General features: G+C 41.4%; 1 protein-coding gene across 3 annotated transcripts in view; it reads right to left on the bottom strand.

Moving 5' to 3' along the window:
* Positions 1 to 3,500: 3,500 nt before the first annotated feature.
* Positions 3,501 to 14,179, bottom strand: part of smarcd1 (SWI/SNF related BAF chromatin remodeling complex subunit D1) — a 55,734-nt gene continuing 45,055 nt past the window's right edge. For all 3 annotated transcript variants that reach the window (XM_069906657.1, XM_069906660.1, XM_069906658.1), the window contains 2 exons: positions 10,808 to 10,909; positions 3,501 to 6,622 (listed from right to left, as the gene is read on the bottom strand). In XM_069906657.1, the coding sequence (XP_069762758.1) occupies positions 6,569 to 6,622; positions 10,808 to 10,909 (156 nt within the window). In that variant the 3' untranslated portion in view covers positions 3,501 to 6,568. The remainder of the gene's footprint in view (positions 6,623 to 10,807; positions 10,910 to 14,179) is intronic.

Genomic DNA, 14,179 nt, shown 5'->3' with positions numbered 1-14,179 from the left:
ACAGCGGCTTCTGAAATAAGGAAGGCCACTTCACTGTCTCGTTGGAAAAGAGGACAGATTTCTACTGGATCTATTTTTGTGTGGCCATTTCGTTTAACCCTTGTCTGGGTTTGTGAATTCCTTGTGAAATAGCCACATTCGCTGACTCAAAGAGACAGATTCTTTGTGTGGAAACCAGATTCCAAGATTCATTGGTGGGTCAAAAGATGGTCACTTATGCTTAATGTCTCTCAAGGACAACTCATCAAAAGAATTACGAGTAAAGAAGCCTGAAGATATGATGTTTAAAAGTGCTTCATAATTATTTCTGAACTGAAAACTTGAGACCTTCAAGCAAGGCTAAAATAATGCTAAGGTTTTAAAATGGACTTTTCAGAGTGGGACTTTAATTACACAAACATACATTTTACATCTGCTCATAGTGGGGTTAAATTTAAAGTTTAGAGATTAATAAGAAATGTTGTTGATAGTTTAATAAAAATTATTTTGAAGTTACCATTGTCTAGTGAATTTTCCATTGCTGTTCCTTTGTTGGTGCTAACAAAGTCCCCTTAGTTCCAAACAAAAAAGGGTTGTTAGTTCATAACAATTGCATATTGCGTTTTTGTGGATGCACCATGGTTTGAAGAAATGCTGTTTCATTGGGTTGCAATATGTACAGATGGTAATAATCTTGAACTTGAAATGGATGCTTGGACATCGGAGTACAATTGAGATTAGCCTCAGTGGCCTCACACAGTTGGAACAATATGCCAGCATTCCTCAACATCCGAGCTGATGGCCAGTTATTACGAACAAATATAGGTTGAGAAATGGAGAAGAAAAAAGCATTCAAAATGCACAAGCCAGGAAGTAGACACACACTACCCGGATCTTCAGGTTGGGAGGAATAAGCAGGCTGAAGTTCAACAGGTTTCATTTTGGCTTTGCACGGGGCAGTTTAATCACATTTGGAGGTATCAGTGTACCTTTATCCTTTAGTGGATCAGGAATCATTCTTGTCTTAAAGACCTTGGAAGAAGTGCTGCTAAATCAAAAGAGCATGCGCCGCTATACATTACCTGCACGTGGCTGCAGCAGAGTGGTTCTTTCATACATGGGGATTTTTGTATGGATTACTAGACCATTTCTGTTCCATCTACTGCTCTTTAGTTGAGCAGTTAAAATGACATTAGCTTAAATTGTTATCAAAGATCTCCTTGAAGGAACTCTTTGGCTTCTGTAAGGGTCGACGGGTGATACTAACGGTGACTCTTTGACTTTCTGCAGGCAGAAGGCAATTTTGTGTAATATTACAAGCTCTGTACTATTACATGACAATCTTGTATGTATTATGGGCCGATTGCCAGGTATGCTTCATCATGAAAAATGTCAGAGCTGAGCCAATCATGCGAGATTACATTAATTTTATAGATTCCACAGTAGTGTGGCAACAGATGACCATTGCAAAGTTTGCTTTCATGACTCCAGTAGAATCCAGGTGATGGGACTCACTGATGCACAGACAATCTATTGCTGAGCACCGGAAGAAGAAGAGAGAAAAAAAATTGCAGAAAATTGCTTAATGTTCGAAACACTTCTGAGGAATAGAAAAGGTTTGAACTGAATGAGCACTTCGCCTGCAGGACTTTGAACGCAACCATTCAAATTCTGAAAGGCAGAAAAGCTAGTCACTTGATTTCTGGTTACAAATTGGTACCTGCTCAACATGTTTACAACGAACAATATGACAATTAAACCCAGCTTTCTAAATTGGTAACTTCCTGTGACAAACAAGGTTTCAGCAAAAGCAATCAATATCTTGGAAATCAGGAAAAAATTACTCAAGACTTGATTTTTTTTGTTTGAGATCAAGCTACTAGCTTCAATTTGCTACCAGCAAGCTTTCTATTTTGTCGATATGAAGAGCTCAGAGTGTATAGATGATGAAAGGATTTGTTTATATGTAAAAGCACTCGATTTTCAAGACTTCAGTGCACCTGCCACAATTCAAGTACTGGGGCTCCCTGGGTTATGAATGATCTGACTTGAGGAAATCCAACTTGATGCAAATTATCAAAGATCTCCTTGAAGGGATCCTTTAAAAGCATTTTCAAGCTGGTAATAATGTTCCACGTATTCATTAATTCAGACATACAGCACGGTAACAAGCCCTTCCGGTCCACGAGCCTGCGCCACCCAATGAACCTACGACATGGTCTGTTTCCGCTCTGTAAATGGTTATATGGTAACCCCGGTATGTTTTGAACAGTGGGAGAAAACCGCAGCCCCTGGGCACAGGAAGAATGTACAAACTCTTTACAGAGTGCCGGACCAATGTCTGAATTCAATACATTTTCCAATCGCTTAATTATGCGTAGTGCTGAGGTGATTATTCAATGAATGAATTACAGCAACTGTATGTAACGCTGCATGATATGGGTAGCTATAGAAAAAGGATGTTTCTGACTTATGGAGAAACCTGCTTATGCACAGTTTCACAGAATTTGTACCAAACTTGGGGATGTTCACAATTGATTTTCCGTAATAAGTAACCTGCAAGCTTAAATTCACTGTGTTGCAAAGTATTTTATAATTAGCCTTCATATTTTGCCTAACAAGATACAAATCACTCCTTTATTACACTCAACTTTCTTGGACACATGTAAAGACCACTCTGGTAAAACACGAAAGTCTGGAGACAGTTTCTCCAGCTGGACGGCATTAACATCGACTTCTCCGGTTTTCCACTAGCCCACTCCCCATTCTTCCCCAATTCTGTCTTTTCTCCAGCACTCCACCCCCTTCCCTCTCCATTCACAGAGCCAGCCCCTCTCCACCTATTACCTTATCCACCTATTACCTCATGCCTGGGGGACTGTGCTCCTCCCCTTGCCCCCTCACCATTTCGTTCGGGCGCCTGCCGACATTTTGCTCACACCTCAATGAGGGGCTCAAGCCCAAAACATTGGTTATGTATCTTTAGCTTTGCTGCGCAAAGTACTGTTTGACCTGCTGAGTTTCTCCAGCATTGAGTTTTCACAGAGCCCACTGTGTGGTTTATTGTTGCAGTGCTTGGCAAGAGTACACCAACAGGTTTATCATAGCCATTAAATACAGAAGGGAACAAATTGTAATTTAAATAACCAACTTGCCAATAAAAAAGCCTTTTCACTACTGCCAGATCAATTTGTCCTTTGATCCATTTGACACATTGGCTGTTTATTGGCCAATTATGTCAAAATGGCTGGAATCAAACTGGCATTGAAACAATCCTGTGACGTTGGCAGTGGCCACAAGTTCAGACAACTTGCTCCATTCTTAGTGTGGCAGGTAATTACTGCACTGAATGCAAACTGCTTTAATAGCTAAAGCTGTGGATCAAATTGGTCTTTACAAGAAATCACATTTAAATTGTGCACTGGACAAAATTACAAATGTGGATTAAGATGTGACAGGAGGAGCAAATCCTCTTCCAGCACTAAATGCAAATGGTTGCTGCAATAAACTAGACAGAGATATTCAGTGTTGAAGGTTTTATTAAAACTGAGTGACACATACAAGCACAGAGTACAAAAATGGTCCCTCAAAATGTTACTCAGTAAAAATACAGCTTATTGCAGCATAACTGTGGAGGTTCTATTTGTGACGACTCCCATCCTAATCACAGTCATACCATACATTGAAAGAGGACACAATAGTTTGAAATCAAATTACTTTCATTTTGTTTCTTCACTGTTTTGAGGAGGTAGCTGAATGGAATAAAACAGACCCAATAACACCAAGTAAAACAGATCAAGGCTATCAAACACACAGCCCCGACTTCAAACATCCATCTAAGTGGCTTCAGCTTAAGTATCTAATAGCAGCATAACCAAGGAAAAGCTTTCCAATGTCATTGGAAATATAACTGTCTTGTGTTTGGCTGCAATTCCCAGCTGGTCCATGACTGAAGGAAAAAGCTAAATGCCATTGTTTTCTATCTAATGAGAGTTTAAAAGATCTGCACTCTCCAACCCTTTCAAATGCTTCTGGTTACGATTTCATGGATGCTGGCATGGTCTCCCACATTCTCAGCAGCAAGCCTAGACACAGGACACTAACGTGACAGCAAGCAGTGACTCTGGCCAATTCTTTCCTTGTTCCGCCCTGAGGCCAATCGCAGGATCCCAAACTCTGTCCTAACTGAAAAGTGAACAAACCAGAGCTTTGTTGCTTTTCACACAATAGGGGGCATTAATCCAGTGAACTTGTAAGGATGAACGCACCCTCATTGGGGAGATTTATTTTAAACCTGTTATTCTCCTTCAAGAGAAAATGTTAACCATGGAATACAGAATTTTATCCCTCTTTAAATCTAAGGTTACAAGAAATATTGCTTGGACTTGTCAGTTTACTGTGTAGAAATAAACATCGGCATGGCAACAGCTTCAGCTGAACTTGCTGTCACTCCAACACCAAGGAGTCGGCTACAACCCATACATGAAAGGTTTTTGTCCTGCTTTCAGCCACTGATTACAGGCACCACCCAGTCTCCCAACTCCTGGACAAGCTTGTCTCAATATGCAAATTGGGTTTTGAATGCCAGAGAGCATGTGAACAGTGTCTTAGTGAGTGGGCGGCGGCGGGGGGTGGGGGGCTACTGTTGATTCCTAAAAATGCTTTAAAGCAGACACATAACTTTGTTTAAACTATGGGAATTTGCATAATTTACTCTCCTGATGTTTTTTTCAGGAGGGCATGGTGAATTCCTACTTTTTAAATGAGGTTGCCATCAACTCTTTCCAAACTGAATAGCAGAATCAAGTTGCAATGGGCTTCTGTCAAGATACACATCTCAAGGCCTCAGAATTAAACTAGGTGTGTGTGTGAGTGTGTGTGTGTGTGTGTGTGTGTGTGTGTGTGTGTGTGTGTGTGTGAGTGTGTGTGTGTGTGAGAGTGTGTGTGAGAGTGTGTGTGAGAGTGTGTGTGAGAGTGTGTGTGAGAGTGTGTGTGAGAGTGTGTGTGAGTGTGTGTGAGAGTGTGTGTGAGAGTGTGTGTGAGAGTGTGTGTGAGAGTGTGTGAGAGTGTGTGTGAGAGTGTGTGTGTGAGAGTGTGTGTGAGAGTGTGTGTGTGTGTGTGTGTGTGTGTGTGTGTGGGGGGGGGGGAGGGGGGGGTAAATCAGTTTATGTACAAATAAGATGCAATATTCAAAAATGGTAGGGATCGTGTACGAGTTTACCACTCCTTCACTTTTTAAAATTAATTAACCTTTAAATCACTACAAAATAATCTAGGCTATTAAGATTTAGCCCAACTGTTGCAATTTGTAAAACCATTGGACTGGTGCTCACTTACAGCAGAAGATGTCACACGGCAAGGGGAAAAATTTGAGTGGCTGTTTTGTGCCTTGAGAAGCTTAAAGTGTCTTGGAAAGTTCCCAAAGATGGGAACAAAAATATTGTGCTACAGTTATTACTGCCACCTTTTAGTGGAATTGTACTGAGCTCGATTAAGACTAATACAATGTACAAGGGTGATGTTTAGGGTACAACATCCACCAACCTTCAAGTTAAAGTTTTGAACGATACATAAACAAGGGAACAAACATAATACTTTTTTTTTCCAATGCATCAGACCACCTTTCAATTAGAATTGTACACTTTTTTTTTGTCCAAAGCCAGACAAAATTATCCCTTCATTTCTGGCCTTGTAGGAGAAAACAAAATCCATACAAGAATACATTCAACCCAGTATATGAAGCAGCACTGGAGTGATTTTTAAAGTCATTCACTAATTTGAAGGAAAAACTTGTTTTAAACATGTAACTTGTTACTTGCCCAAAATTAATGAGACAAATTTCAAAGCAGAAAACGTGAAAGCATCAGAAACAATTAAAATGAGCTTTTGAAAGCAACAATTGAAAAGAGTGGGATTAACAAATTTGATGCTTGCAAGCTAGGTTTTTTAAAAAAAAGAAACAAACAATCTAACAAGGCCCCCAACAGTAGGCAAGTGGCATAGCTCAGCTCTAAGGTGAGGGGGCAAAGAGGCACTGCCCTGCCTTCCGACAGGTACCAATACTGCTGCAAAATTGCTCAGCTTCCCAGAAATGCTTCATGGATAAAAGCAGCACGTGGTTCTTTGAGGATAGTTGTTAAGTAGCTAGAATCACAGTCTCTCCTCAAAATACTCGCTACTTTCAACACAAAGCCTCTTTTAGGTAAGAAAAATACAGCAAAAGCAAATATAGCGTCTATTATGCTAATATATCGCTATTAGTAGTAGTACTAGGTCATTTAAATATAATTTTACGTAGTTACTGAGGTCAACCAATTGCGGCTTATATTCCCTCAAGTATGAATATAATAAGCTAAGTTTACTTTCTAATCCTATGCTGTTTTATAAACGGAACATGTCAGTTGTAATAAAAGGTTGCAAAGAACACTTCAGGAGTACAAGGGCTATGTGGTGATTTATTTTGTGCAAGTCATGCATGTAGTTTGCTGTAACAGAAATCTTTGTGCACATATTAAAACGGTGCTCAACCTTGAACCCAGACATCTCATGCCAACCCGTTGACCCACGTGGGATGAGGCCACAGAGGTCTTTATGTATTGCGGATGCCAAGGGCTTGTTCAAGCTCCTGTCTCCTTTGTTGCACCTAAAGCAAGAGAGAAGGGAAGAGAAATGTTGCTGATCCAATTTCAGAACCAAAAAAAAATGAACACATAATGTGATGGCTAGTCCCATCTCCCACCAAACAGAAACAAGATTTTCCTCACATGATTGTTGGGCGAGCAGATTCATGGAGAGATTTAAGCTGCTTTCAGGTGCATTCTCCGCCAAGAATGCGCCTGAAAGGGACAGCTGCAGGAGAGGCGTCTCGGAGCACACTCCGGCTCCTGTCGGCACAGGACGTTGGGGCAGGGGCGGCCGGCGCAGAACGTCGGGGCAGGGGCTGTAGCGGGGATTTGGGTTGCTGGCTGATTGTCACCAGCCTGCCCCCTAGCAGCCGCTTTCAGACGGCTGCATTCAGCTGCTTCGGGGGACTACTGCTCAGATTATACCTCCGAGAGGAGGGCTGGTGAGTACTCTTCTGAGCCGCATCAGGCTCTTTCAGGTGGCCTCCCGACAGCCGCATTCGGGTAGAATACACGGCTTTACTTTGGGGTATTTCCACCTGAAAGAGGCTTTAGAGAGAATACAAGAGACCTACAAATGATGGTTGTGAGAACATAGTGAGCTTCCACACTGATGAATGAACCAGGTTTCTCTGGGGACTGGGGTTGGCTGCTACCAGGTAAGGGGAACATTTGCACAATCTGGGATTTTCCAGTTGAAAAGCTATATCATACTAGAATTCATATGGCACTTTAGTTATTTAGTTTAATTTTTAAGGTAGAAAAGCAGGCCCTTTTGGCCCAGAAGCCCGTGCCATCCAATTAACCTAAACTCCCAGTCCAGGAGGAAACCTGAGCCCCCAGGGAAAACCCACACAGACACGGGGAGAACGGACAAACTCCAACCAACAGCGTGGAATTCCAACCCCGGTCCTGATCACTGGCGCTGTAACAGCGTTGTACTAACCACTACGCCAACCGTGCCGCCACTAATGGTTAACAATTGCTCAAAATAGCTGCCAATTGAACTGGCGCACAAGAAACAGTTTGAATCGGCTGCCCACAGATAAAACATTAGATGGCTCACATGTTTGAGAATCAAAAGTGCATTTTTCAAATAAATAACATCTTCCTGAGGATTCGACTTTATTTCCAGTCGGTGATGAAGTGTCTGCTTTCCCTTTCAAAAGTTAATTGAAAGGAGATGGAATAGTGTGGAACATGGTTCAACAATGATTCAATAAGATCATGGACTCGGCTCCATTTATTCACCTGTTCTCCATAACCTTTAATTCCTCTCTTGCTCAAAATTCCATCGACCTGTGTCTTAAATACATCTAATGAGGCAGCCTTCACTGGGCAGAGAATTCCACGTACTCTCTACTCATCTGTCTTAAAGCTACCCCCCTGAACCTTGAGGTTCTGTCCCCTCATTGTAGTCTCACCTTCAAGTAAAAACAATTTCCCTGCTTCTACCTTATTTATGCCTTTGCCATGTTAAAGCAAACAGCCATTTCTGATCTATCCTGCTTCTGCCTTTTGCTGATTTTTCTTTGAAAAAGGGCTCAGGGCCAAAAAAAGAAAATCTGCATGTAGCTTTGTCTCCATTAGATGCCGAATAGACCAGCTGAGCTCCTCCAGCAATTTGGTGTTGTTACTACAATCACGGCATCTGCAGCTGATTGTCCTTCTCTCAGCCACTTGTGTTCTTTTCAGCCTCTTTTCACACCAATCTTCAAAGGTCACACTTAGTATTAAATTGGCTCAGTTAGTATCACTCATGCCTCAGGTAGAAGATTATTCCTTCCATAGCTAAATGAACAACCTCACACAAAAGTGAGTTGTGGACAGGATGCTAAAGTAGGGCACTTAAATCAAGTCCTGATACAGTTTTCAGGGATGGAACCCTCCACCCTGTAATTAATTAGCTGTGAAGTATTTATTTCTGCTGAAATTACATTTTATTAAATCTTTTCTGTTCCCTTGCAGTTAATGTTCTCTGATTCATTCTCTTTAGTTCAGATTGGTCAAGGAAGTAAATGTATTCTGGACGGCACGGTTAGGGTAGCGGTTAGCACAACGCTGTTACAGCACCAGTGAGCAGGAGTGGGGTTCAAATCCCATGCTGTCTGTAAGTTTGGACATTCTCCCCGTGTCTGCATGGGTTTTCTCCACGGGCTTCGGTTTCCTGCCACCTTCCAAAAACGTACTGGGGATGGAGGTTAATTGGGTGTAAATTGGGCGGCATGGGCTCGTGGGCCAAAAGGGACTGTGACTGCGCAGTATGTCTAAACTTTAAAAAATTTAATGACTTTATAATTTAATGACAATTGCAGGAGGTCACAAAAAGCCAGCGTAATCACATAAAGGGAAAGCAAACCAACAGTCTAGCCTTGGACAGAGTCACATAACATATTTGTCAGTTAGCCTCTTTAACAGACTTGTCCTCTTAACCATATAACCACTTACAGCACAGAACAGGCTAGTTTGGCCCTACTAATCCATGCCATAACAAATCCCCACCCTCCTAGTCCCACTGACCAGCACCCAGTCCATACCCCTCCAGTCCTCTCCTCTCCATGTAACTATCCAGTCTTTCCTTAAATGTAACCAATGATCCCGCCTCGACCACGTCTGCCGGAAGCTCATTCCACATCCCTACCACCCTTTGCGTAAAGAAATTTCCCCTCATGTTCCCCTTATAATTTTACCCCTTCAATCTTAAACCATGCCCTCTAGTTTGAATCTCCCCCACTCTTAAATGAAAAAGCCTATCCACATTTACTCTGTCTGTCCCTTTTAAAATCTTAAACACCTCTATCAAGTCCCCCTCAATCTTCTACGTTCCAGAGAAAAAAGCCCTAGTCTGCACAACCTTTCCCTGTAACTCAAACCTTGAAATCCTGTCAACATTCTCGTAAACCTTCTCTGCACTCTCTCTATTTTGTTTATATCTTTCCTATAATTTGGTGACCAAATCTGTACACAGTACTCCATATTTGGCCTCACCAATACCTTATACAATTTCATCATAACCTCCTTACACTTGAATTCAATACCCTTTCTTAAATAGCGGAACCACATGTGCCACCCTCCAATCCCTTGCCACTACCCCCGTGACCAGTGACATCCTAAATATCTCTGTTAATGGCCCCACTATCTGTCCACAAGCCTCCCTGAGTGTCCTTGGGAATATTTTGTCCGGTCCCAGAGATTTATCCACCTTTATCTTTTTCAACACAGCCATCACTACCTCCTCGGTTATCCTTATATGCTTCATGACCTCCCCACTATTTTTCTTTACTTCAACTGGTTCAATATTTTTTTCCCTAGTGAATACCGAGGCAAAGAAATCATTCAAAATTTCCCCCATTTCCTGACTTCTCACTCAGCCTACCCTCGCTATCTACAAGGTGTCCAATTTTATCCCTCACTAATCTTTTACTTTTAATGTACCTATAGAAACCCTTTGGATTTATTTTTACTCTGTCTGCCAAAGCCTCTTCGTGCCTTTTTTTGGCCTTTCTAATTTCTTTCTTAAAATTCCTTCTACACTCCTTGTAGTCCTCCTTCAAATTCTCAGCTCCCTGCTCTTTATACCTCTTGTACACCCCTCTTTTTCTCCTAACCAAATTTCCAATATTCCTCGAAAACCAAGCCTCCCTATGACTTCCAGCCTTTCCTTTGATCCTCACTGGGACATATCTACTCTGTACCCTCAAAATTTCTTTTTTGAATTTCATTTCAAGTTGAATTGCTCCACTGGCATGATTGCACCCACCCATTTCTGCACTCATGCTGGATGTTGGTGCTGCACTTCTGCACTGATGAGAGTGAGGAATGGCACAACTTTAAACATGCATGGAGACTTCAGAAAGCAGATGTTCATCCTATCAAAACTGGGTAGTTCTAAAACAAGGTTTCAAGATGAACTGGAAACATTCTAACTCAGGGCGGAACGGTTAGCATAATGTGATCCGTTTTTTAATCTGCCGCTGTCTTCAAGGAGACTGTGTGTTCTCCCTGTGTCCTGCCTAAGTATCCTCCCACCCTCTGAAAACATATGGTGGGGAGGGAAGGAAGAAAGGGGTTGTAGGTTAATTAGGCGATACAGGCTGGAAGGACCTGTTACCATGCTATATGTCTAAATAGATAAAATTTTAATTAAAAAAACTGTTAAACAACTAAACGAGCACAATGATGGCTTGGTCTTATTATATTCTTACCTTAGAATAGAAGTATCTGCAGACAGCCTCTTGAGCCCAGGGCTGGAAGTAGAACTCTGCTCTACGCTCTTCCTCAGGGTTTCCTACCACATCAGTCATAGACTACAATACAAAATATCAAAAATGACTGGAACAGACAGAAGCAAAATAAAAAGAAATGGTGTCGAAGATTGCCGGGATTCTACTATGGTAGGTCAAGCTCGTCAAAATAGCGGGGGATGGAATGGAAGGCTCATTGGCAATTGCATTTTGCGTTTCATTAGCGCACTCCAGAAAGGCGCGGCATCAGAGAGGCAGATGAAAGCTACTTGAGTACTCTATGCTGGAGAACAAAGCAAAAGTTGCGGCAAAATGTGAAGCACGTGTTTAAATTTAATTTGGAGAGGGACGCAGAAAATGTGGGAGTGAGGAAATACACAAGGAAGCCAGGTTATGATTAACTGCTTTATAACAATAACATAAACGGGAACACAGGATCAGGGCCATTCAATCGCCACAGCCTGTCCCACCATTCAATTAGACACGGTTGATTTGTTCCATATGCAAAGGGTTCTACTTTTTCATATTACAAAATCTAAGACCTCAGCGCATTTCACATTTTATTGCTTGCAAAATAAATCCATTAAAGCCAATGGTTTGCTTCTGGTGTTATTTTTCTGAATGCTGTGCTGATTTACAGGTAGTTAACTACAGAAAGCTTGACAAAATAGCTGCTTGCATGGTGTGGTTTGGTCATTGGTTTTCTTTGGATTTGCTGCAGTCTAGGTGAGCATTAAAAGTCAACCATGTAACGTGGGACTGAGTCATGTGTAGGCTGGGGAAGGTGGGGTATTTTTCCTCCCCTCAGGAATGTTTGGATTCTGCAGTTCGACTCCATGCTCCTTCCCCTTGCCATCCCCAGCCCCACGAGTGACCAAAAAGTAGGCAAGATTGTACACTGACCGTAATCTCTGAATTCAGGACATCAGAGTTAGGGATGCAGACAGTGCTTTCCACCATTAGCTCTTTTCTGCCAAGCCTATCTCCATTGTTAAGGCAAACAACTGTGGAAATTTCCCATATTGTTGAAAGGGGCAGGTCTCAGCATTGTAAAAGTGACTCTGCAATGGAACACTTCACTTCGACTGCAGCACTGCTGACTATTGCCAAGAAAACACAAGTTCACCCTGTATGAAATGTCCGTAGCAAATCTGAGCAGGCAGTTGTAGGATGTCAGAGGACATCATCTCATCTGGCCATAGAAAGGGTGGAAGCTCAACCACTTCCCTATATATTCTAGGTAACCAAACAGAATTAAATATTCCACTTTAATGTTAGGCTCTTGTCTAACATGTTACAAGATCACATGTACAATGTGCACAGAGATAAAGATGAGAAATAAATATTACATCACGACTCTGGGCTTGGACAGTTGCAGCCAACTAACACCTAAACTTTCAAACACAGTTGGTACAACAGAATCCCCATTATCCAGAATTCAATCAACCAGAATCCAAACTGGCAAAAAAAATTTAGAAGAAATAAATAAGAAAAAAAATTTAAATAAAAGTTTAAAGTTGTAAATGTCCTCTGAAGCAACCCCGTGGGAGCAAACATTCAGCCAGCGGAGCGCCCCAGGCATGTCAAACTTTAAAATAGTGACCAAGAAACCCCATAGGTCAACGTATCTTGGATTTTACATGCAAGGACACAGAATATAAAGGTTTAACAGCATCAGTCCACTGGTCAGTGGGATGGGTGGTAAAGGACTATTGAGGCAGGAAGCTCTCAAGGCGACTGGGTGTATAAGACGACCCCAGAATTTCCACTTAAAATGTAGGATTTGAGCTATACTCACTGTGGAAGACTATCCCAAGTCTGGTACTTACTGCTGAGAGCTTCCTGCCCCAATAGTCCTTTACCACCCATCCCATTGACCAGTGGACTGATGCTGTTAAACACACTACTAAGTAACAGTCTTGATTATTTAAAATTCAGCCACTTCATTTCAAGTAATGGCAAAATACCGTCAATGATCTACCATAATATGCATCAAATGTTCCCGGCTGGTGTAATGTAAACACAAGTGATGTCACCGAGGTCTCAGTTCTTTCACAGGAACAAACAATGTGTCAAGTATAATTTTACCATTTACTTGGAATTGATTGACTGATTTGCTTGTGTATAATATTAGAGATGTTAACATAAAGTACACTGCTGGAATTTAATTTATAAATTCCCGCGTGCTTCATGAGATGATCAGTAGGACTGTGTTCGGACAGTTTACGCCAGTCTTTGGTCTTGTCTATTTCAGTTCATTTTATTACACCAATAGGTATGTTTCAAGAAACCCTTGTCAGTTGTTGTAAATGGCAACTGTTAGCTCTGTTATGCTGTGCTGTTATTTTAAGGTATGTTAGACAGGTTTATAATACATTTTTATTGTTCAAATATGACATTACTATTAATCTAGCTTCCCAAATGGAAGTTTCAGTAGAAACTTATTTAGTGGCAGGAGCGTAGGAGTTATGTGAGTGTTTTATGCCATTCTCCATCACCATGGGGGACTCTAAACCACAGGATATTAAGGCTCTGATTTTATACTTGGCGTACAAGATGACCCCAGGTTTTTGGGTGACATTTTTAAGGTTCAAATTCTGTCTTATATGTCGACATGTACGGCGTCTTGTCTATGGAAAGATCTGTCAATTAATGTTAGTGTGCTGTGAGTAGTTTCACAGAAAGGATGTAAGCAGTATGGAAGGGAGAGAAGAGGATGAGGGTGAGCAAATTGGGAAAACTAGAGAGTGTTCTTTGCAGAAATAGTTAAATATATATGATCAAAGTTTTAAAAACTTTAAAGGGTTTAAGGGGATGAAAATCAAAAGGAGACTGTAGATACTGTAATCTGAAGCAAAGCATTTTCTTTGGAGTAAAGAGACTGTAGATACTGTAATCTGAAGCAAAGCATTTTCTTTGGAGTAAAGAGACTGTAGATACTGTAATCTGAAGCAAAATAAAGCTGTTGGAGGACCTCAATGGGCCAGACAACGTGTCAATGTTTCGGGGGGAGTCTTTGGGTGGAGTAAGGCATAAATTTAGGGTGAATCAAGTCTGACTGGAGAAGTTAACACAAAATTTTCATATGGCAGGTTCAGAACGTGCAACACGCTACTGACACTGAGAAGACTATGCACAGTACTTATTACAGAATATTCCACAGGAAAGTTACTTAACGTGCAAGGAACAGAACAGACAAGAGTCAACAATTGCATGGAGCTCACACAGGAAGTTGTACTTTAAGCTAAATTTCTAGAACAGAAATCCCTTCGAATGTCCAGCTGTTTTAAACATGGCGCGGAACTGAGATTTCTCATAGAAGCAAATCTGCTG

This window comes from Narcine bancroftii, chromosome 12, assembly GCF_036971445.1.
Source record: "Narcine bancroftii isolate sNarBan1 chromosome 12, sNarBan1.hap1, whole genome shotgun sequence".
NCBI lineage: Eukaryota > Metazoa > Chordata > Chondrichthyes > Torpediniformes > Narcinidae > Narcine > Narcine bancroftii.
Note: the sequence above shows the minus strand (reverse complement) of the source record. Positions and strands in the feature narration are given on the sequence as shown.